The sequence below is a fragment of the Podarcis filfolensis genome (assembly GCF_964270895.1).
Source record: "Podarcis filfolensis genome assembly, chromosome: 4".
NCBI classification, from domain to species: domain Eukaryota; kingdom Metazoa; phylum Chordata; class Lepidosauria; order Squamata; family Lacertidae; genus Podarcis; species Podarcis filfolensis.
Genome location: NC_139607.1, coordinates 91,449,674 through 91,474,409, shown reverse-complemented (window position 1 = coordinate 91,474,409; position 24,736 = coordinate 91,449,674). Strand labels below are relative to the sequence as shown.

The window sequence follows — 24,736 nt, the reverse complement described above, 5'->3', positions numbered from 1 at the left end:
TCTGGGGTTGCGCGCTCATCTCGCTCTATAGGCCAAGGGAGCCGGCGTTTGTCCGCAGACAGCTTCCGGGTCATATGGCCAGCATGACTAAGCCGCTTCTGGTGAACCACAGCAGCACACGGAAGCACTGTTTACCTTCCCGCTGGAGCGGTTCCTATTTATCTACTTGCACTTTGGCGTGCTTTCGAACTGCTAGGTTGGCAGCAGCAGAGACCGAACAACAGGAGCTCACCCCGTCGCGGGGATTCGAACTGCCGACTTTCTGATCGGCAAGCCACAGCGCCACCCGTGTCCCACCAGCAATATAGGGGGGTAATAATAGGAACACAGGAAGTTGCCTTATACCCACTCAGACCATTGGTCCGTCTTGCTCAGTATTGTCTTCACTAACCCATGATGGGGATCTTTTTTGCAATGTCTGGGTAATAAATAAATAAATAAATAAATACAACCAGAAGCTTTTCTTTGGGGAATTATAGGGACAGAACTACCTAAATTGTATAGAAACCTCTTCATGTATGCAGGTACAGCAGCAAGTATGTTACCTGCCCAAAGACGGAAAGAAGAAGAAGTCCCAGCAAAGGAAGAATGGATACAAAAACTTATGGAATATGCAGAAATATTGAAACATACCAGAAAAATAGGAAATCAAGATAACAAACTTTTTATAAAAGAATGGAAATGGTTTATTGAATGTTTACAAATAAACTGTAAACAGTTAAGAACACTGGCAGGATTATTGTAAGAACCTGCAGTTTTATAATAGCATATATTTAAACTAGATGAATAAATGAGCAAATTAAGATAATTTGGATACGCAGAAAATATTAAAAGATAAATTCAAGGAACGGCAGAAAGAGGGGGAAGGAAGTCAAGTTTTGAAATGCTAAGATGATTGTAAAATTATTGAAATGTATAAAACTGAAAATCATAAATAAAGTAATTTTAAAAAGAGAGGCAGGGAGGGAGAGAAGGGGGAGGTATTGCATGTTTGTGGCCTGTATGTGTGGCCTGCGAGAGAGAGGGAGAAATGCAGTTGGGCCGAGAGAAGGTGGGGAAATATAACAGAATCATAGAATTATAGAATTGGAAGGGATCCTGCGGGTCATCTAGTCCAATGCCTGAAATCTCAACCAAAGCATCCCTGAGAGATGACGATCCAACCTCTGCTTGAAAACCTCCAAGGAAGGAGAGTCCACCTTCCTGCAGGTGATAGAAATGTTATGTGGTGTATCAGAGACGGAGAGATGTGGCTGCAGAGAAACAGAATACCAGGGAGGTTCGACTGAATTCTTCTCCCTGATACACTAGCTTTCCCCCCAACAGTGGGGAAAAGCAGACATGCAATTCTTGGCATCAGTGGCGTAGCGTGGGGGGTGCAGGGGGGGCCGGCCGCACCGGGCGCAACATCTGGGGGTTAGGGTTAGGGGGCGCAAATCCACGGGTTAGGGGGTGCAAATCCACGGGTTAGGGGGCGCAAATTACTTGCCTTGCCCCGGGTGCTGACAACCCATGCTACGCCACTGCTTGGCATGCTACCTGCATCATTTTTTTCTCCCCATTTGGATCCCCCACCCCTTCCACCATTGCCCTTTTAAGGCAGGGACAGGAAGCCAAGGCACAGGGAACTCTATCCGGACCCTGGGACCCTCTTCAATCCATGCCAGTGTCAGGGACAGGCAAGACACTGATGAGTGTGCAGCAGGGGAAGCGGGGCTGGAGTCTGACTCAGCAGACAGGGTCAGTGATTTGAGGGGACCTGTATCAGCCATAAGGCAGGGGAAGCTTCAGAGCTGGAGGGTTGAACAGAGGGTGGGTTGGAAGGCCCAGGTGCTTCCCCGCCCTCTTCTGCACCACTTTCTCCCAGAACCAGGAAGGGGGTGAAAAGGGATGAGCAGAGGAAGCGTCCACGCAGGCATAGCCTCTGGCTGCATGTAGGCAGCCAGTCGGGGGAAGGTGCATAAACTGGTGGAAGGTACTTAAAGTGGTCCCCTGTTGTGGCAACTGCTCTATAGAGTGCGGACCTGGGAATAGCTGCCTATCAAGGGGCTGTCAGGAAGGCAGGTTCATCCAGAGGCCAGGAAAGGGGACTTGAGACGTGACGTGCAATCACCTGTTATTCACAAAAGTAAAAACACAACTGAGTTAATTCTAGGCTAATCTGGTCCCTCTCTAGCCCTCTCCTCCTAAACTCGTCCCAAGCCAGTCTGGCCCATGGCTCAGCAATGTACAAGGCTCTTTGTGACATGGGTGTCAGTGGAGAAGTAGTTGCAGAGGGATTGCCCAGCCGCTGAGCAACCAAAACAGCATCTGGCTCCTCTCTGCCAGAGTCTGCACTCGTATTGAGTCCCTCGACGCCCAGCCCTGTCCCTTGAACGGCTTTCTTATTCTGAGCCCCCGTGTTCACTCAAACCTCCTGCTTCCCCCTCTGTGTCCTCCCTGGGGGGTGGGGATCTTGACTTGTCGTCTCCCACCACACTTTGCCATCCAGCCAGTCCCTGACACTGCCTAGACACTAGATTGGTGTGCGAAGATATCCAGAGCTCTACAGAAGCGACCATGGATGTTATCTTTGACAATGAAAAGGTTGCTTTCTACCATGTGGATTTATTTGGCTGGGAAGCGCCCTTGCCCCATTGGCCGTGCCTTTTTGCCTGACTGGAATGCGTCCTTGAACTATGGCAATACATCTTGCCTAGCCAGGGGAAGAAATGCGTGCTGTTGTCAGAAACTTGTGACATTTGCATGGGTCTTCAGTACTGAGCTAAGGCACACAGCTGTTGCCCTGCCTACTTTTGCCTCAGAGTGGCCGCCGAGACCATATAACACTGGTCCTGAGAGACCTACATTGGCTCCCAGTACGTTTCCGAGCAGAATTCAAAGTGCTGGTGCTGACCTTGAAAGCCCTAAACGGCCTCGGCCCAGTATACCTGAAGGAGCGTCTCCACCCTCATCGTTCAGCCCAGACACTGAGGTCCAGTGCCAAGGGCCTCCTGGCAGTTCCCTCCCTGTGAGAAGTGAGGTTACAGAGAACCAGGCAGAGGGCCTTCTCGGTAGTGGCACCCACCCTGTGGAATGCTCTCCCATCAGATGTCAAGGAAATAAACAACTATCTGACTTTTATAAGACATCTGAAGGCAACCCTGTTTAGGGAAGTTTTTAATGTTTGATATTTTATCGTGTTTTTAATATTCTGTTGGGAGCCACCCAGAGTGGCTGCGGAAACCCAGCCAGATGGGCTCGGTATTATATTTTTAAAAAACTAGAATATATGCCTCATTTCTTTGATGGGTATGAAGACTACAGCCAGCCACTGTAGGATGCCTGTTTTGGTGCAGCATGGCTGAGTGGCTTGAGATTGCCAAGATGGCACTTATTATATATAATAGAGCATCCTCTGATAAACTACCCTCTAGCCACGGCACTGCCAGCCTCTCAGTTCTCCATTTCAATTATTCATCTGTTTCTATAATCAAGGCCTCATTCATATTTATTACTCTTACAGCAACCTAGTAATGAGCCCTGATTCCTCTGCTAGGGAAACATGATACGTCTTAAAAGATTATGCTGCTTAGAAGCATCTCTACAAAGGTTCAGGGGCTGAATGCAAAGGAAAAGGAAATCCAGGCCCCAGTATTTGTGGGGTTTCCCCTACCCATAATTAAAAGCTGCACCTCCAAAAATCTTAGTCACAGTTCTGGGGTCACCATTTTATGGAACTGCAGCCGGCCCCACCATTAGGCATGGGAGACAAATTCAATTTCATTTGCATTTTAATGAGAAACTCCTTAATTCGCACTTCTCAATTTTTTGTGGTGCAGATCTCCATCAATGCGCACAGTCATTCATGCATTGGGGAAAACGGTGCGTTAGAAATGAACACATTCGTGTAAATAACATATGAAAAAATATCTCGAGGAACATTGTTTGCATGAAATGTGTCTGTAAGGAGAAAATTGCACTAAAGTTATGGCAAATTTTCATGAGGACTTTTAAAGAAATTGCAAATCACTGCAGAAACGTGGAGAACCGAATTCAAGATGGGTAAAATGAGAAATTGAGAGAATAAGGCTACCAGTCACTACTAACCACGATGGCTATGTTCTACCTCAACGGTAGTAGAAGTGGTGTGCTCAGTGGGGAAACCCAGACAGATGAGTGGGGGGTTGTTATTACTGCTATTATAACAATATTTGAGAATTGCAAGTGAGGAGAGCACTGTTGCACTCATGTCCTGCTTATGAACTTCCCATAGACATCTGGTCGGACACTAAGATGACAGAATTCTGAACTACGTGGGTCATTGGCCTCAACCTGCAGTGCTCTTCATATAAGTTCAGAGGCAGTTTACCTCTTTGTATCAATTGTTGGGAAGCCACAATGGGAGAGGAATTAAGGGACCATTTGTCCTCAGCAATCTCGTTGAAGGCTCCTTCATTTGAATGGCTTTCTGCTCTTCAGAGTCTGATTTAAAGATAAAGAGCCCAAGAAGAGAAAGCAGGAAGGATCTTGGAAGCTGTAGAACTTGGATGCAGAGTAAGCAGGAACACGGATCACAGCCATCCCAGTTAAAACCTTCAGGCCTAGTTGGTGCATTATTCATTATTATTAACTTGGATTTACTAATCACCTTCCAAACCGCCGCCTCAAGGCAATTCTGCATCTTCCTCACTCCCAACTCTCTTAACATTTGCTTTGGTTTTGCTTAAGTGAAAAGCTTACCTTTAAAAATATTAGCTTTTGGAGAGTAGAGAGGCTTTTACGAGTTTAAACTTTGAGTTATCTTGTTTGCTGCTGTTGTTGTTGCTGTGGTGGTGTGTGTTTTACTGGTGAGGTTTTGGCTTCTTCTTTGGTTCTGTTTTGTTAGATTTTAACATTTGCAACCTGCCACAAGCACTGTGAATATTCAGAGTTATACGCAACTTTTCAGGACAAAAATCGACGAACGCACAACAGATAAAAAAAAGGAATAAGACTGAAAACCAAAGCACAGGGACCATATGACATTAGTGTGAATTTTAATGCAGAAACACATTACTAGGCAGCCTATCAAACGTGGTCCCAAACAGATGTCAGAAGTGTGATTATTATATGTAACGATTATATAATAATCAGGTTTTATTATGTAACGGCATCCTCTTACAACCTTGGAATACGGTTGCATAGTCACTTATTGAGTATCAGCCAATCCAAGGCGTTCAAAGAGCAAAACAATTTTGTAATGAGAGATTATGCATGTTTCACCATTCCAAAATCTCCGTAATAAAATTTTAAAAGCACCACGGGAGTGAAGAAAGGTCATCTCAAGTGGGTGGATGGAGAGAATAAATGCATTTGTGGTTTTTTTATAGATATAAAAAAAACATTAAATCAACAGGCTGGGAAACTTCTTTCCTGTTTATCGCAACGAGTGATGAACAGCACAATGGAAGGAAAGCTTTGGTTCAAGCAGTTCTCATTTTTCTCACTTACAAAACATCTTAGCTACCCCAAGAAAAACCCAAAAACAACAACAACACTTTTGTAGCAGTCTTGAAAGCAAGCATTTTTGGGGAAAATATATTAGCAGCATTCCCTCAAGGACAAAACATGCACTGATTGACATGGAAATTTATGCCCTACATATACCGACAAACAAGAGAGATGGCTGTCATCTTCTGTCTCCAAGACTAGAGCTGAATTTCAACCACAAGGTGATACCTGCTTGAATTCTTCCAAGGAGGGTCAGAAAAGAACTATGTCCACCTCTGTAAGACCCTCTCCAAAGGCCTTTCACCACTTCCTACTCATTCTCCTTCCCTGATGCCAACAGACATGTCGTGAGGAAGGAGGAAGTGGAGAGGGTGATGGGAAAAGGCACTCTGCCAAGTCTATGGAAGCACCGATCGGTGACCGGGAACAGACCCAGAATCACACAAACACTCCACCTCCCATTTCTTTCAAAGTGAAAGCTCCAGAGCATCAGGTTCCCACCAGGGATTCTGGTTGGAACAGACACTCCAGAAGGTCTCAACAAGCACCTGCTACTTCCATCTCCACTTTTCCCATGGTCAGTTATTTGGTCTTATGGAAGGAGAGGAGGAGGAGGTGATGGTGGTCACTACAATTTCTTCTTCTTCTTCTTCTTAAATCACAGCGCTCAACTCTCCGAACACTTTCAGAGCAAACAGGAAGGCGATTGCCTGTCCCTATCAAAACTATCGGACACTTACTGGTGGGCATATTTGACAGAACAAGCTCTCTGCCTCCCAGAGTCACAGCAAAACATATCTTCAACCTCCTCTTTTGGCCAGACATAACAAGGCAACATTGGAGATACATTATCAAATCCTCCACCTCTACATTTTGTCAAGTGGCAAAACGTTTCTATTTGCCCCATCAGGGAAGCCTATGGGTACCCATAACAGAGCAGACAGCAGCTTGACGGGTTGGCAGGATCATTTACATTAGGAAAATGAGAGAGCGAGAAAAGTTCCACATCACTATTTATTTTTATTGTATTTCTAACCCACCCTTCATGAGAAGTAAATTACAGCATATAAAAACAGATGGGACAGTTAAACAAACAAGCAAACACCTGTAACAATAGAATCAAAAATAGGTAGGTCATGTTTTCTGCCAAGAGAGGCACCAAAACACGTTTTTCAGTTTTCAGGAGGGCAAGGTAAGGAGGGCAAGTGTATCTTCAGCAAACAACAGAAGCTGGAAATATATGGTGCCCCCTCCTCTGTTGAGAGGAAGCTCCACATTTTTGGAACCATCACCTAGAAGGCTCTCTCACAAGCTGCCATTGCCCACCTCCAAACCTCTGAGAGTAGTGGAACCACCAGAAGTGCCACCTCTGTTATCTTAAGCCCTGAACTGATCTATAGGGAAGAAGGTGGTCTTTCAAATCCTTTACTTTATGGTGATTACCACCTACAGCAACCATAGTTAATAAACCGGACTCCGCATAGAACATCTCCACATCAGGCTAGTTGTTCACATGACCCCATTAACCAAGCCAATCTATGAGAATCATCTAAGAGCCATACATCTTCAGCACCCAATTGCATGAATCATAACAACCATGAAGAAAAAATAAGCATTAGCCGGATTTACGTACCTAGCAATGCCTGGAATAAGCTGCTTTTAAAGATGCCCATCACCTTTTTAATGGCCTTTTTCAGTGGCTGCTCTTCTGGCTTTTTCAGCTTCTTGCAATAATCTTCCAGAAGTGCTAAAGCTCGATCCGTGTCTACAATAAATAAAAATACCCAAGGTTATAAAAGTAGTTAACTGGGTTGAAAACGCTGAGAGTAACAAAACAGAGGAGGAGGAGAAGCAGGAACAGATTATTGATTGACCGATGAGAGGGAATAGTAGCACCACACATTAAATAAAGCTATTGCAGAGACATCACCTTGCCAACAAAGGTCCATATAGTAAAAGCTATGGTTTTCCCAGTAGTGATGTATGGAAGTGAGAGCTGGACCATAAAGAAGGCTGATCGCCGAAGAATTGATGCTTTTGAATTATGGTGCTGGAGGAGACTCTGGAGAGTCCCATGGACTGCAAGAAGATCAAACCTATACATTCTTAAGGAAATCAACCCTAAGTGCTCACTGGAAGGACAGATCATGAAGCTGAGGCTCCAATACTTTGGCCACCTCATGAGAAAAGAAGACCCTGATGTTGGGAAAGATGGAGGGCACAAGGAGAAGGGGACGACAGAGGACGAGATGGTTGGACAGTGTTCTCGAAGCTACCAGCATGAGTTTGACCAAACTGCAGGAGGCAGTGAAAGACAGAAGTGCCTGGTGTGCTCTGGTCCATGGGGTCACGAAGAGTCGGACACGACTAAACGACTAAACAACAACAACAACAATCGTACAATAAAACCACCATCAGAATCATAGAATCATAGAATCATAGAGTTGGAAGAGACCACAAGGGCCATCGAGTCCAACCCCCTGCCAGGCAGGAAACACCATCAGAGCACTCCTGACATATGGTTGTCAAGCCTCTGCTTAAAGACCTCCAAAGAAGGAGACTCCACCACACTCCTTGGCAGCAAATTCCACTGTCGAACAGCTCTTACTGTCAGGAAGTTCTTCCTAATGTTTAGGTGGAATCTTCTTTCTTGTAGTTTGGATCCATTGCTCCGTGTCCGCTTCTCTGGAGCAGCAGAAAACAACCTTTCTCCCTCCTCTATGTGACATCCTTTTATATATTTGAACATGGCTATCATATCACCCCTTAACCTCCTCTTCTCCAGGCTAAACATGCCCAGCTCCCTTAGCCGTTCCTCATAAGGCATCGTTTCCAGGCCTTTGACCATTTTGGTTGCCCTCCTCTGGACACGTTCCAGTTTGTCAGTGTCCTTCTTGAACTGTGGTGCCCAGAACTGGACACAGTACTCCAGGTGAGGTCTGACCAGAGCAGAATACAGTGGCACTATTACTTCCCTTGATCTAGATGCTATACTCCTATTGATGCAGCCCAGAATTGCATTGGCTTTTTTAGCTGCCGCGTCACACTGTTGGCTCATGTCAAGTTTGTGGTCAACCAAGACTCCTAGATCCTTTTCACATGTACTGCTCTCAAGCCAGGTGTCACCCATCAGAATCAAAGTACAGCACAATGAAGTTTGCTGCAACAGCTTTGGAAATAATCACCCTCCCAGTCCCCAAAGTGGTCATACTCGATCTCTTCCCTGCAGCGGCTTCTGAAGATCTTGCCCTAAGTCCAGCATCCACGTACACATGAGATTACACAGGATCCAGACCTATCCTGCAATTTCTAGTAAACTACTGCATTTTGACGTTGCTTCCCTCAAGTCAACTTCAAGCCAGCTTGAGCACAGTTTTCTTACTTGAAGCACGCTGAATCCCAGGTATGTGGAGCCTTCCTTTCCATCCCAATTTCCAAAGGTGGAGGTCAGGGTGGGAAACCCATCAGGCAATTCCATCAGGTGAGGACATCTCCCCCCAGACTCCACCCACAGCAGGTGACTTCAACACACACCAGCCCATGGGTTTGTGTACAGTGATGGGCAAATTTGACTTGAAATGCAGCGAGAACAAACATTCACTGTGTAAAACATCTTAGATCTCCTTTTCAGGTTTCTTCCTAGTGATTTGGTGTCAGCTGGTTCTCAAAATTTCCCATTGACTTCCCTATGCTGGGATTTCATTTTTTATATATATATAAGATATTTATTGAGATTTTACAAAAACATAAGTTACAAAATAGAAAAAAGTCATATAGAAAGAAAAAAATAAAAAAGAGAACATACAAAAATACATAAAAGAGAAAAAAGAAGAATAAAAATACAAAATACAAAAAACAAATAGATGAAAAAGAATTAAAAACAAATCCGTTTTTTGTAACTTTAAACTCATTAGCTTGTTTCCTTGGCCTCCTCACACCTCCCCTTTTTGTATTCCCATTTAAATAATCAAATCAGCAAATCCTTACCCTCTTTCGTTTATCTTAACTCTGTATCTTAACATATTATGACTCTATATTTTCATCCATTATCAATTCATTTTTGCATATTCTTATTAACTTTGTTGCTAATGCCACTTATTTTCAATCCAACATCATTTTAACATTCATTAATTTTACAGTGTTTCTGCAGATAGTCTTTAAATTTCTTCCAGTCTTCTTCCACCAGCTCTTCTCCCAGGTCTCGGATTCTGCCAGTCATTTCCGCCAATTCCATATAGTCCATCACCTTCATCTGCCACTCTTCCAGGGTGGGTAACTCTTGTGTCTTCCAATACTTTGCAATAAGTATTCTTGCTGCTGTTGTTACATACATGAAGAAAGTTCTATCCTTCTTTGGCACCAATTGGCCGACTATGCCCAGGAGAAAGGCCTCTGGTTTCTTCAGGAAGGTATATTTAAATACCTTTTTCATTTCATTATATATCATCTCCCAGAAGGCCTTAATCTTTGGGCACGTCCACCAAAGGTGAAAGAATGTACCTTCATTTTCTTTACATTTCCAACATTTATTATCGGGCAAATGATATATTTTTGCAAGCTTGACTGGTGTCATGTACCACCTGTATATCATTTTCATAATATTCTCTCTTAAGGCATTACATGCCGTAAATTTCATACCGGTGGTCCACAACTGTTCTCAGTCAGCAAACATAATGTTGTGACCAATATCTTGTGCCCATTTGATCATAGCAGATTTAACCGTTTCATCCTGCGTATTACATTTTAACAGCAAGTTATACATTCTTGAAAGTATCTTAGTTTTGGGATCTAACAGTTCTGTTTCCAATTTTGATTTTTCCACCTGGAAGCCAATTTTTTTATCCAAATTATAGGCCTCTCTTATTTGATAATAATGAAGCCAGTCTCGCACTTTATCTTTTAATTTCTCAAAACTCTGCAATTTCAATTTCTCTCCTTCTTGTTCCAATATTTCCCAATATTTCGGCCATTTGGCCTCCATATTGAGCTTTTTCTGAGCCTTCGCTTCCATTGGTGACAACCACCTTGGGGTTTTATTTTCCAATAAGTCTTTGTATCTTATCCAGACATTGAACAATGCTTTCCTGACAATATGGTTTTTAAATGCTTTATGTGCTTTAACCTTGTCGTACCACAAATATGCATGCCATCCAAAAACGTTGTTAAAACCTTCTAGGTCCAAAATGTCTGTGTTCTCAAGAAGCAGCCAGTCTTTCAACCAGCAGAATGCTGCTGATTCATAGTAAAGTTTAAGGTCTGGCAGGGCAAATCCACCTCTTTCCTTTGCATCAGTTAATATTTTAAATTTTATTCTAGGCTTCTTGCCCTGCCAGACAAATCTGGAAATGTCTCTCTGCCACTTCTTGAAACAGTCCATCTTGTCCAAAATTTGCAATGATTGAAACAGAAATAACATTTTTGGCAATACATTCATCTTTATAGCTGCAATTCGACCCAACAAGGAAAGCTTCAAATTTGACCATATTTCTAAATCTTTTTTCACTTCTATCCAACATTTCTCATAGTTATCTTTAAATAAATTTAAATTCTTAGCAGTCATATTAACCCCCAAATATTTTACTTTCTTAACTAATGTTAAACCTGTCTCCTTCTGAAACCTCTCTTTCTCAATTGGTGTAAAATTTTTCTCAAGCACTTTAGTTTTTGACTTGTTCAGCTTAAATCCTGCCACATGACCAAATTCTTGAATCAATTCTAATACTCTTTTCGTACTAGATTCTGGCTCCTGTAACGTCAAAACTAGGTCACCTGCAAAAGCTTTCAATTTGTATTGTTTGGCTCCGACCTGAATACCTTTAATCAGACGGTCCCTTCTAATCATATTCAGCAAAACCTCCAGAACCGAAATAAAAAGCAATGGGGAAATTGGACAGCCTTGTCGTGTCCCTTTCTCTATCTTAAATTCCTCTGTCATCACATTATTGACTATTAACTTAGCCTTTTGTTCTGAGTAAATTGCACTTATACCATTTTCAAACCCTTGGCCCACCCCCATTCCCTGAAGATTTTTCTTCATAAAATTCCAAGAAATATTATCAAAAGGTTTTTCCGCATCTATAAAAATTAAAACTGCTTTGGTATTGATATTCACTTGCAGCTTCTCCAAAATGTTAATTATATTCCTCGTATTGTCAGACAGATGTCTACCTGGGAGAAAGCCGGCTTGATCTTTATGTATCTCTTCAACTAATACCTTTTTTAATCTATTAGCCAAGATATCAGCAAAAATTTTGTAATCCACATTAAGCAGGGATATGGGGCGGTAGTTCTTGAGTTGTGTCTTTTCAGACTCAGTTTTCGGTATAAGTGTAATGTAAGCTTCCTTCCACGACTCTGGCGCCTTTTTCCCCTCCAAAATTTCATTACAGACCTCCTTTAGTGGCTGAATTAACCAGTCTTTCAAAGATCTATAGTATTTGGAGGTTAGACCATCCGGCCCTGGAGATTTACCCAACTGCATGCTCTGAATGGCACCTTCTACCTCCTATTCCGTAATTTTGTGATTCAACATTATCTTATTTTCTTGAGACATTTTTTGTAATCCATTTGTTCTTAAAAATTGGTCTAAATCAGTCTCTTTCTGTGGCCCTTGTGTATATAGTTGTTTAAAATATCTCTGGAAGCACTTTCTAATCTCCAATGGATTCTGTATGTTCTTTCCTTCCACATCCAGATTTGTGATAGTGTTTAATTTTTGTCTTTTTTTCATCTGCCAAGCTAGCAGTTTCCCGCATTTATTAGCCGATTCAAATGTCTTTTGTCTCATCTGCTTAATTTTCCATTCTACTTCCTGATTTATCATTTTCATATATTGTACTTGATATAGCTTTATTTCTCTCAGAATCTCTTGCGACTTTGGTTTCGCTCTTAATTTCTTCTCTCCTTCTTTTATTTTTTCCAAGATTTTATCTTTTTTCTCATTTTGAATTCTCTTCTTTATTGCGTTCTGTTGAATCAGAAACCCTCTCATGACCGCTTTGCTTGCGTCCCAGATTACTCTTTTTTCAACCGTGGTATTCAAATTTATCTCAAAATAATCTCTCAAGATTTTTTGGGCCTTCTTGGTAACCTCTTGATCTCTAAATAAGGTGTCATTCATCCTCCATCTGAAGGAACCGATTGGTGTTAGCTTCATCTCCATCTTCACCGCATTATGGTCGGAGCAAGTTTTTGGGCAAATTTCCACTTTTCGAGTCTTAGGTGCCAGGCCTCTAGTTATCCATATTTGGTCAATTCTTGTCCATGTCATTTTGGCTTCAGAGAAGAATGTTCCCTCTCTTCCAAGGGGGTTCTTAGTTCTCCAGATGTCAATCAAGTCCATATTGTCAGTCAGTTCAAAAAAAGTTTTTGGTAGTCTGCCATCTTTAGTTACAACCTGTCTCTGCGACTTGTCCATATTTGTAGATACCACTCCATTCATATCTCCCATCATAATAATGTTGTAGTCCATATAGTCAAGCAATGTCTCATGCAATTTCTTGAAGAATTCAGATTTCCCCTCATTTGGTGCATAAACTCCTACAATCAGAAATTTTTCTCCTTGTGATTGAATCTCAATTGCCACAAATCTTCCTTGTTCATCTTTAAAAACAAATTTCGGTGATAGGCTCTCTTTGGCATAAATAACAACTCCTCTCTTTTTAACCTTGTCCGATGAAATAAACTCTTGACCCAATCTTTTATTAATCAGTACTTTCCTGTGAAGCCTTATCACATGAGTTTCCTGTAAACAAATTAAGTCCAATTGTTCCTTTTTCAATAGATGAAAGACTTTCTTCCTCTTCTCCGGAGAATTAAATCCATGAATGTTCCAACTTAATAATTGCAGAGACATGGTGTGGTTATTCTATTCTCCTCCAACTGCTCCCAAAAGTTCTTCTTGTTCTGACGGTGGTATCGCTTTTTTTAGTTTGTCCAATCCCAAAGGTGTTGGTACTATGTCTAGTACTCCTGATCTTAAAGCTCTTAGCTCTTCTAGTACTTCTTTTTGCAGGTCTTCTTCGTGGTCTCTCAAAAATTTTCCCTTATCTTCCACTGATCTTATTTTGAACTTTTTCCCTTTAAAGGTAAAAGATAGTCCCTGGGGGAATTCCCACCTAAAAACAATTCTGTTTCTTCTCAGTAGGGACACCAGATCTCCGTAGTTGGTTCTAAGATCCAATAGATGTTTCAGTATATCCTTAAAAATCTCCACTCTCGAATCGTTGATCTCCAAAGTCTTCTGGAAGTGCGCACTCAGTATTTTATCTCTCTCTTCTTTCGTTCGGAGGGTAACAAAACAGTCTCTGACCCTGTTTTTTCTCCCTCCTCTTCCAAGTCTGAACGCACTTACTATCTTAAAATCTTTCTCCACCTCCAAATTCCAAAAAATTCCAAATTCCTGCGTAAGGTAGTCACTTAGGTTATCTTTTTCAAATTCCGGTACTGCCCTGATCCTCAGATTGGTCTGTTTCTCCCTCAGTTCAATCATAGACAGAAGTGACTGATGATCCCCAATCTGTTTGCGCATAGGTTTTATTTCTTCCTCTACAGCCACTGCTTTTTCTTTTGCTTCCTCAGCTATTTTTTGATTAGACGCAGATTCTTCCAGCAATTTTTCAATAGATTCTGTATTGGAATTCACCTTCTGTCCCAGATTATTAATGCTGGCAGTATTCCTGTCTATTTCCTATGCTGGGATTTCAGAGCAAAATAACACACTCGAGAGGCAAGCAACTGGTTCAGCGCCAAAAACCACTTCAAAAATGAATCAGTGCTCCAAAGTCTGCCATGAATATATGATTATTTTAAGAGCCCAGGCCTTGGATAAATAGGAAATGAAGTGGTGTTGGGAGATTTCAAGGCACAACTAAGAAGCATGACTTGCATTAGCTATGCTTTGGAGAATTCTTTGGTTTGCAAACCATCTAAAGGCCTACCTAGATATTTATTTCCGGGGGTGCATGGCTCCTGTCCCTGGTAAAAGGAAGTTATTTGTTTCCCCACCTCCTACATACAGTGATCATTGAACTGGAGAGGACGGATGCTGACCATGATGGCATCACATGACATGTCACTTTTACAAGACATTACCAGAGGGACCGTGTGGGAAAGATGTGGACCAGTGCATCTCCTGTAATGTATAGCTAAGGGCAGTTCTCCCTATACATTTATATTTACAGATTCCAATACAGTGGTTTTTATTGGGCTCTGCATGTGGATAGCTCAGTCAGTAGAGCATGAGACTCTTAATCTCAAGGTCGTGGGTTCGAGCCCCATGCTGGGCGAAGGATTCCTGAATTGCAGGGGGTTGAACTGAATGACGCTTGTTGTCCCTTCCAACTCTACAATTCTGCGATTCTAAAAATGCAAGGCTGAATGCTGAACCCGGGAGGATGGCAGCTCCAGCAACTCACACCAAGAACATTTTAACAAAGCATCCCCAAAGGGGGAAAATAGATGCAAAATGGAGATTTATCAACGACAGGTAACAAACAATCCTGGTTACTTGATACGTTACTTTACTGATCAGTATTGGCTGCTTGATAACCCTTCAAAGGAGACTCTGCTGTGAAACTGATGCCTCACAATTCATGAAACAGTTCAATTCTATCATCTGTGGTCTGAATCAAGATAATGGCTTTTTGCCCCACTACAGGTGTCCTTTAGGTCACCAGTCCTAAAATGTTGTGTTATAATCAACACTGCTTGGGAACTCCAGGCCAACACCATAATACCTCAACCCCCAAAACACAATAGCATCACGTATTTCAGTAACAGTTTTACTCTGTAAACAATTGAAGACTATATTCTTCTGTTCTCAATCCCTCCTCCTACTTCTGCATCCTTGGAATGTTGGGGGTTGGGGGGGATTGCCATATGGAGGTGACGCTTAAAATTGGACCCAGAACCCAAACCCATGATCTTATTCAATATTCGGCTCCCGACAAACAATTTAGCTTTTATATTTGAACTGAAGACCTCATTTCCTCTTTCAGCTTGTTGACTAAGCTCTTGCAGCTCTGTTGTCACTCCACAAAATCTTGACTATTGATGTAAAATGGAAAACAAAAAAATGTAGCTCCTTTGCCACAAATACTTACAGATTAAATATTGTCAAATGATAAGAACAACACACACAAATAAATAAATATCACAAAACTATCTCTGCAACGCATAACCAAGGTTAATTTGTTGACTAAATGTTGTAGGATTAAAGAAGATACCAATTAAAGTAAATGTCGTATTTGTGTATAGGGTTTCTAACTTTTTGAGTCTAGTTGATAGTAGTTTAATCAGCAGCAATTGACAGGTAACTGTTGGGTTTTCAAATGATTCCAACACACTCCTCTGTTATAAGCACAGGAGTAGGCTGAGCTGCTTTTTTCTGGTCAGTTGGCAACCCTACTTATGTAAGACCCACATCTGATTGTAGGAGCTTTTGAGGATTCTTTCCCTTCACTGGGTGAGAATAGATGATTAGCTCTACCTTGGATATTTATAGTGCACAGCTAGCTACAAAGGCAGCTATTCTTAGGACTCAAACATATTTGCATTTGTAATTGATTTTGCACTCTTTCTCTTGGTTCAAATGAGCATCGTTCCCATTCTGCCTGCTTAAAAGTTCTCTGCAACTCAATCAGTTGGCTGCAAGCCTCGAAAACCACACAGTCATTTCATATTTAAGCCAGAAACTCCCTGGACTAACAGGAGGGAAACAACCTAAAGACGCCCAAGAGATGCTTCCCTTGTAACCAGAGTCCAATTGCAACCAGGGTCTATCATTAGACAGAGAGAAGCAGCTGCCTCAGGCAGCAGGTGCTGAGGGCCGCAGAGTGAGTATTCTACTAAAAAGATGCAAAAATGCAAGGATTTCCACTTGCACAGTGGAATTCCCCCCCTCCTCGTTCTGCGCACCTCATGCCCTCCCAAATCTGTTATAGGAACCCCCAGAACAGATTCAAGGGGGTGCACTGGTGGAGGAGAGGTGGGAAATTTCCGTGGTGCGTGCAGAAATCTGTGCTCTATTAGTCCCCTCCAGATGATTTATGGATTGAGCATTCATCCTGATTAGTTTGCACAAATCTTAGATGAAGGTCCAATCTTCACTGAGCATACATCCTGGTTTGTTTGCAAGACAGTTGTCACCCTCAGATTTACATATAAGCTAAACAAGCTATAGCTTAGGGCCCCACTCTCTTGGGGGCGCCCAAAAAGATTTAAACGGGGGAAAACCCTGGATGTACATTTCCAAAATATATGATAAAAAACCAATTAAAACAAAACCTACATACAGCAACAGTGTTTTGTGTTGTGTAGGCTCCTATGATGTAAGTAATGGGCCCCGTCGGCTAGCCTGCTCCCTAAAATATCACTGGTTTGCTCATTTCTATATACAGGGTGCCTACATTCTGCATGTGCAAATGGCTTTAGATACCTATTAGGTCCATAAATTACCATTTAGCATATATTCAACATAAAACAGCGACAATTTGCTGTTGACAAAGAACACCTGGACATATAAAGGGCCCCATTACCTTCAGTAGCTTAGGGCCTCATCAAACCCAAATCCGGCCCTGCATTCACCTCACTTTGCTTAACAAGTTTCTACAGGTCTTTCTGTTAGCAATCCAACTTTTCATGTATTTTCCCTGTCCCTTTTCCAAAGCACAAGAAGTCCACAGCTGTTATCTTAAGTGGCTTCGTTGCTCCAGGACAAAGGGTGTTAATCCATTTTAAATGTGCAAACCTAAAGTTCTGGTTTGTTTGTGGGCCCCACAGCACACTTGCAATCTAGGGTGTCCCAGCCCACAGCTTAGAAATTACTGCAAATGTACATTTCTCAAGTGCTAAAACCCAGCACGTCTCCAGTTGTAAATTCCTTCCACAGTTCCCCCTACAAAGCATTTACTTGTTCCCAAGATATACCCACTGATAATTGTTGTTGTTGTTTTTAAAGCAATCGAAACAAACAACTCTCCAGCCTTCAAAGACACAATTGTTTTCAGTGTCTCATGGCCAAACTACAAGACATCTGTGAGAAAACCTCATGATATTTCAATTTTTACTTTCGAGGGTGGGGGAGAGAGCTTTGAATTCAATCAGATGAAAGGTGTTTGGGGACCATGGGGATATTTGGGGGGGGGGGTTGTTTTATTCTGAAAAAGTGCAACTACTAGTGGGGGGGAGAGAAATTCTATTCAGTTCTCATTTAAAGGAGAACCTGCCTAATTCTCACTGTCTAATACAATATGCAAACCAAATCGCAGCCATCCTTTGAAATTTGTACTTCTCTGAATTTTGTAATGCTGTTCTACGTAGCTGCCAGAGTTTGGTGCTGCTCAAGCTTCCTGTGGCTGCTCTTTTTATTCTGTTTGTTTGGTTTTTGTCTTTTTAAGAGTGTTATTCGTCAGTTGGAGACCTTTGGATACCAAGCAACTAACAATTCAAAAAAACCATAACCATAACCACAACACAAAACTGAATATAGAATGGGGTACAGTAAATGTAGAATGTATACATTGGCAGGGTGTGTGGAGAGACATGTGGAAATGAAACTGCTTTTGAAAACTGTATACAGTGGTACCTCGGGTTACAAACACCTCGGGTTACAGACTCCGCTAACCCGGAAGTAGTACCTCGGATTAAGAACTTTACCTCAGGATGAGAATAGAAATTGCACGGCGGCAGCGGGAGGCCCCATTACCTAAAGTGGTACCTCAGGTAAAGAACGGTTTCAGGTTAAGAACGGACCCCCGGAACGAATTAAGTTCATAACCAGAGGTACCACTGTATTAGGAAAAAAGCATGGAGATATGTGTATATTAGGAGGAAGTTGCACTAAAATGCTGATGAGTTTTCATGAGGCATAATAATAATAATAATAATAATAATAATAATAATAATAATGGTGTGAAAATGTGGGGAACTGAACTTAAGATTGGAAAAATGAGAAACCAGGAGAAACTGAAATAGGTACATTCTCTCAGCCCTAGCTATAGATCAGTGATGCAACACACGTTCTGCACGGACAAGATCCCAAGTTCAATCCCGGCCATCTCCAGTTAATAGCCAGCAACAGATTATGCCAGAGACCTCCGATAGCCACTGCCTGTCAGCCTAGATAATACTTAGCTAAAATGGACAAACAGGCCCATATAAGACGTACTGTATTCAACCAAGTTTAAACTGCGCCCAAATATAGGCTTCACTCAGGTTGCATTCAAGCCAGTTTTGCGGATGTGGGGGAATAGGTCAAAATATGGTATAACTATTTTTCCTCCACACTGTTTGCTGAATCTTCCCTACATCTTATTAGTCCTGGCGTGGGAGAGGGGGACAACCACACCATGGGGCTAACAGCAGCTTGAGGGGTGGGAAAGAGGGTCCCCATCCCACATACTTCATGGAATCAAATTTGGGTTGCCAATTTTCCTTTTTAAACTTGCCTGGCTCCTATGCCTTTTAATAACAATATAGCAAGAAGGTGTTGAAACAGGCAAAACTTTGCCTTCCGCTTGATCTCCTCGGTAAGAAAGTTGTTCATCTACTACAGGGGTCAGCAAACCTTTTCAGCAGGGGGCCGGTCCACTGTCCCTCAGACCTTGTGGGGGGCTGAACTATATTTTGAAAAAAAAATATGAACAAATTCCTATGCCCCACAAATAACCCAGAGATGCATTTTAAATATAAGGACACATTCTACTCATGTAAAAACATGCAGATTCCCGGACCATCCACAGGCTGGATTTAGAAGGCGATTGGGCCGGATCCAGCACCCGGGCCTTAGTTTGCCTACCCATGATCTACTACATTTCTGTGACTCGGGTGCTGAAAGGTGGTGAGCCTATGCCAACATGGAGGGAAAATACTAACCAGCTAAAGTGGCGCAAACTGTAGCCCTAGAACACACACCAGCAATTGGATCGTTTTAATCAGATTATTTTAAATTCTAGCTAACAAGGTAGAAATGCTGTCTAGCTTTGGAGTGGCTAAGCTGCAGCAATCCAGCTTAAGCAGGGGAAAAAATGCAAATGCATTATAAATATGAGTTTATTATTGTGTCGCAGTTTACGTAATTTCGGGTTTTCCCTCTGCAGTTCCATGACATGAATATGCAATTGCTTGGGTGGCCTTAGGACAGTGTGATAATTCTGTAGAATGGAGCACAAAGAGGCGCACACAGCACCGCTGGAAGTTGAGAGCCCAAAGTCCGCCATTGTGCACAGCTTGTAAATCGGTAGAATACTGTAGTTGATTATGAAGGCGCTCAACGGGAAGTCTGGTTTTTGACCCCTGTCCAGTACCTACTGGGAGCTGCATTAGAATAAGGGTCAGATCACTGGTTTCTCCCAGTCCTGCCTGGAGATGCTGGGGTTTGAACCTTGGAGCTATTGCATGCAAAGTTCAGTGACTGAGCCACAGACTTTGCATGACAGGATATACTCCCCTAAGCAAATAGCAGAGAGGTAGCTATGAACCACGGGATGCGGGTGGCGCTGTGGGTTAAACCACAGAGCCTAGGACTTGCCGATCAGAAGGTTGGCAGTTCGAATCTCTGTGATGGGGTGAGTTCCCGTTGCTCGGTCCCTGCTCCTGCCAACCTAGCGGTTCGAAAGCACATCAAAGTGCAAGTAGATAAATAGGTACCGCTCTGGTGGGAAGGTGAACGGCATTTCTGTGCACTGCTCTGATTCGCCAGAAGCAGCTTAGTCATGCTGGTCACATGATCCAGAAGCTGTACACTGGCTCCCTCGGCCAATAAAGCGAGATGAGCGCCGCAACCCCAGAGTCGGTCACGACTGGACCTAATGGACAGGGGTCCCTTTACCTTTAGCTATGAACCAGACCAGCCTCTTTGTGGCTTTTCCCGAAGCAATGTACTCTAGTCAGGGGTGGAGTGTGACACCAACATTCAGCACCCTCATGGGCAGGCATTCAAGGGTGTCCTACCTAATTTGCAGTTTCCAAAAGAATATGCAAATTGGAAAAAGTCATCCTTCAAAATTTGCAATGCGATTCAAGTTCTCCAGCCATTTAAGGGGTGCAAAAATGTGTTTACGAGGGTAAAATGGGTATCAAAATGCACACGCTAGTGAAAATAACATGCAACGTGTGTTATTTTATTGCTGGAAATTGCTTTACAAAGCTACCATACGCTAGGCAAAAAGGCATGCAGAAATATGTGTATTGAGAAATATGCTAATGAAATTTCACGAGGACTTTAAAAAAAAATAGCAAACTGATGTGGAAATGTGGAGGACTATACTTAAGATTAGGAAAATAAGAATCTGAGACAGTCCAAAATACAGTCAAACCTCGGTTTTCAGACATAATCCGTTCCGGAAGTCCGTTCAGCTTCCGAAATGTTCCACAACCGAGGCGCAGCTTCCGATTGGTTGCAGGAGCTTCCTGCTCTCAAACGGAAGCCACGTCGTACATTCAGCTTCAGACAAATGTTCAAAACCGGAGCATTTGCTTCCAGGTTTTCGGCATTTGGGAGCTGAAATGTTCCAAAACGGAGGCGTTTGGGAGCCAAGGTTTGACTGTATACAAATTAATCCATCCCTACGTGTGAGCTCCTGAAGAGCATAATTAACTATTGCAAACTGACACCAACTCTGTACTAGCATATTTTAAATTTACCAAAATGTGTCTGGCTATACTTTCTGGATGAGACATAGACATAACTGGTGGTTGAAAACTTGCTTTCCTCTTCTCTTCTCCTGCCCGCCTCAGCAATATATCACAGCTTCTATAGCCTACGTATATAGTAAGGGTATTTAAAATGAGAATTGTCATAGCGTCCTCTTTCTTGCTCTTCAAAATATGGCAACCCTAGAGTTGCTAGATTTGCCATTCTAGATGGTTCAGCTCCTACCCTGGGTCTCTAGAAGCTAACTCTTCTCTCTAAGCTGGGAGTTGAAAAGCTAGATGTTCCCTCAATGAATCTGGGAGCTGCAGTTGTGGGGAGGGGGGAGACCTTAGAATCTGATATACTAATTGTAAACTCATTCTTTGAGTTATGGTCCTCATGAAGCCAAAAGGAAACCTGAAGATTTGCAAAAAAAAAATTACAAAAACCCTACAAGAGGAACTCAAAAACATTCAAATGAGGACTGAGCGTGCTCAATGGCCGTGAAATGTTGGCAATCAGAAGAAAAGGAATTGAAACGAGTGAGGTGGAATGGGGTGTTCTGGAAGAGAAATGGGCTAGCTAGAAGCCTGAATAGGAACATGACACACTGCAACATTTTATTGCAGTTTCTCTGTTTGATTTTTTCCCAGCCCCACCCGCAGAACTATATAGTTCTCAGTGGTGATTGAGAGACTATATTAAACCAATTCTGAGGCTACTGTGTTATTCACGCATTTCTGGGAATAAGTCCCGCTGAAATTGATGGCCTGCAATAGATGGAGCTGTAAATGTGTGCCACAGCCTTCCCCAATGGCTTATTTCTTCTACTGCATCTGCAAATTCTTAGCAAAATGAGCTGTGCTGCTTCCTATTCAAACTAGCTCACCATGTCTAAGTGAGATCACTCTTTGTCGAAACAATCACAAACAGCATCCCTGTAGTTAAGTGTTTTTCGGTCATCCGATTATCCCGTAGAGCAAACAGAATAAGCCCTAGATTTTGGTGCTATTGTTTACAACCATGATCCGAACGTGAGCTATATGTCAACAGTACGCAAGGCAATGGTATGCCACAGGCTAAGACTGCCACGTGATGCAGCAGAAAATTAAAGCCTTGTCAATAACATGGGACTTCTGACACAGACCCCACTGCCTTGTTAAGTCTGCAAAAAGCCACCTAAAAGCCATTAGCAGGGAAGGGATTATTATTGGGTGGGGGGGAGGGTATATTAGAAGGGGAAAATAACATATTAGGAAGCCAAAATGTATTGTCTTTCAAAACAGTTTTAGACCACCTGATGTTTCCCATCTGGCAGCCTTGTAAATATCTGCGTCATAAGAGCTAAGTGGGAATGGGGGACTGAAAAGTAAGGGCAACATTTGTTTACCCATAAAGCAAAGTTATCAACAAGCACCAATCTATAAATGTTAAATAATATCCCCCCCCATGAATATAAGACATAAACTTTACTCCTCTACTGGCATTAAAACAATAATTTTCTTGAGCATTGCAGTATAAAGCAAACACATTCTCCCCATCACACATTTCCAAAAGAAAAACCCTCCTGGATCAGCCCCAAAAGCCTATCAAATCTGGTGCCTTGTTTTCATAGATATCACCTTGGCAACAAAGGTCCGTATAGTTAAAGCTATGGTTTTCCCAGTAGTGATGTATGGAAGTGAGAGCTGGACCATAAAGAAGGCTGATCACCAAAGAATTGATGCTTTTGAATTATGGTGCTGGAGGAGACTCTTGAGAGTCCCATGGACTGCAAGAAGATCAAACCAATCCATTCTGACGGAAATCAGCCCTGAGTGCTCACTGGAAGAACAGATCGTGAAGCTGAGGCTCCAATACTTTGGCCACCTCATGAGAAGAGAAGACTCCCTGGAAAAGACCCTGACGTTGGGAAAGATGGAAGGCACAAGGAGAAGGGGACGACAGATGACGAGATGGTTGGACAGTGTTCTCGAAGCTACCAGCATGAGTTTGACCAAACTGCAGGAGGCAGTGAAAGACAGGAGTGCCTGGCGTGCTCTGGTCCATGGGGTCACGAAGAGTCGGACACGACTAAACAACAACAACAAACTAGATGTACTTTACTAAGCCCACAAGGAAGACCTGCATGCCATAGTGATCTCCCAACAACTTGCCATTGGTTGGCATTCAGAGACATACTGCCTCCAACCAGGGAGGGAAAAACTTAAGCCTTATGATTCCCCCCCCCCCAATGCTCTTTTAAAGCCATCCAAGTTGGTGGCCATCAGTAGATCTTGTGGGAATGAATTCCTTAGTTTAACTTTACACTGTATGAAGAAGTAATTTCTTTTGTCTGTCCTGAATCTTCACCCCGCTTCATTGGATAACCCCCAATTTTAATATTATATGTGTGTGAGAGAGAGAAGATGCAATCTATTTGCTCTGCACTATGCACAGTCTTATACACCTCTGTAATGTTCTTCCTTACTCACCTTTTATAAACTAAAAAAACACACAAACCCAAATATTGTCACCTTTCCTCATGGGGGAATTGCTCTAGCCCAGGTGTGGGGAACTTTCGGTTGTGCTGATTTTGTTGATCTACAACTCCCATCATGCATTACCATTAGCCATGCTGCCTGGGGCTGATGGGAACTGTAGTTCAGCAACAGTTGGCTGGGCAAAGGTTCCTGACACCTGCTCTAGCCCCCAACCCCATCTCTCCATAAAAGAAACCAAAACAAAACCCCTGATCTCAATATCCTGTTTGAGGCACAGCAACCAGAACCATGCACAATATTCCAGGTGCTATCACATCACAGATTTCTATGGTTATAGCATTACAGTTCTGCCAGTTTTATTTTCACTCCCTTTCCTAATGATCCATAACCTTCCATCCTTGTTTTGCTTGTGTTTAGTAGGGGGTAGACGACAAATTACAGAACTTGTTCCAATAATAATAATAAATTATTCTTTATATCCCACCCATCTGGCTGGGTTTCCTAGATCCAGTTTAATCCACGTGCCCACAATAAGCACAATATGTTTGTGTAAACTGGTCCTGTCTATACAGCCAGGCAGTGAAGCTTTTCCGGGAATTTACTACTTAAAGACTCCAGGTGGAGAACCATGTTTGAACACAATAAGCTTCCTTATATACCAAATGAGACCGCAGGTCCATCTTGGCCAGTAAATAGAAGCCACCTTGAAGACTAGATCTGAATTTGCCGTTCTGTGCAATGACCAATGTGCTCACCATCATTCTCTCCCCGCCAACTTTTTCCCATTTAAAGTATTATTCATGTAATTTTTATTTTATTTTTCAATGACTGATATGCCAAGAAGTTTTCGTGGGATCCCCTGCAAATTCTGTCTATTTACAAAAGAAAATGCTGGCCATTCCTACAGCTCCCTTGTTGTGATTCTGTGCCAAAGGGGTTTTATAATCCACCCATCCACAACCTCTACATTTTCTTTTAAAAAAGTAGGGTTGTTGTTTCTTGGCCTCTACCCACTTTTGTACTCCAGCCCCACTGATCGTGGGGACAGCCAGCAACTTGGCTGCCAGCACTCCTACATAAAATAAAACCTCACATCTGGCCTCCGTAAACTGCCTTTTTCCCTTCTGCAACCTTATAACAAAATTAT

At 42.5% G+C, this 24,736-nt stretch overlaps 1 protein-coding gene across 13 annotated transcripts in view; it reads right to left on the bottom strand.

Annotated features, from left to right (window-relative positions):
* Positions 1 to 24,736, bottom strand: part of DLG2 (discs large MAGUK scaffold protein 2) — an 877,737-nt gene that overhangs the window by 843,065 nt on the left and 9,936 nt on the right. For all 13 annotated transcript variants that reach the window (XM_083609628.1, XM_083609598.1, XM_083609629.1 and 10 more), the window contains exon 3: positions 7,106 to 7,237. In XM_083609628.1, coding sequence (XP_083465754.1) covers positions 7,106 to 7,237 — 132 coding nt within the window. The remainder of the gene's footprint in view (positions 1 to 7,105; positions 7,238 to 24,736) is intronic.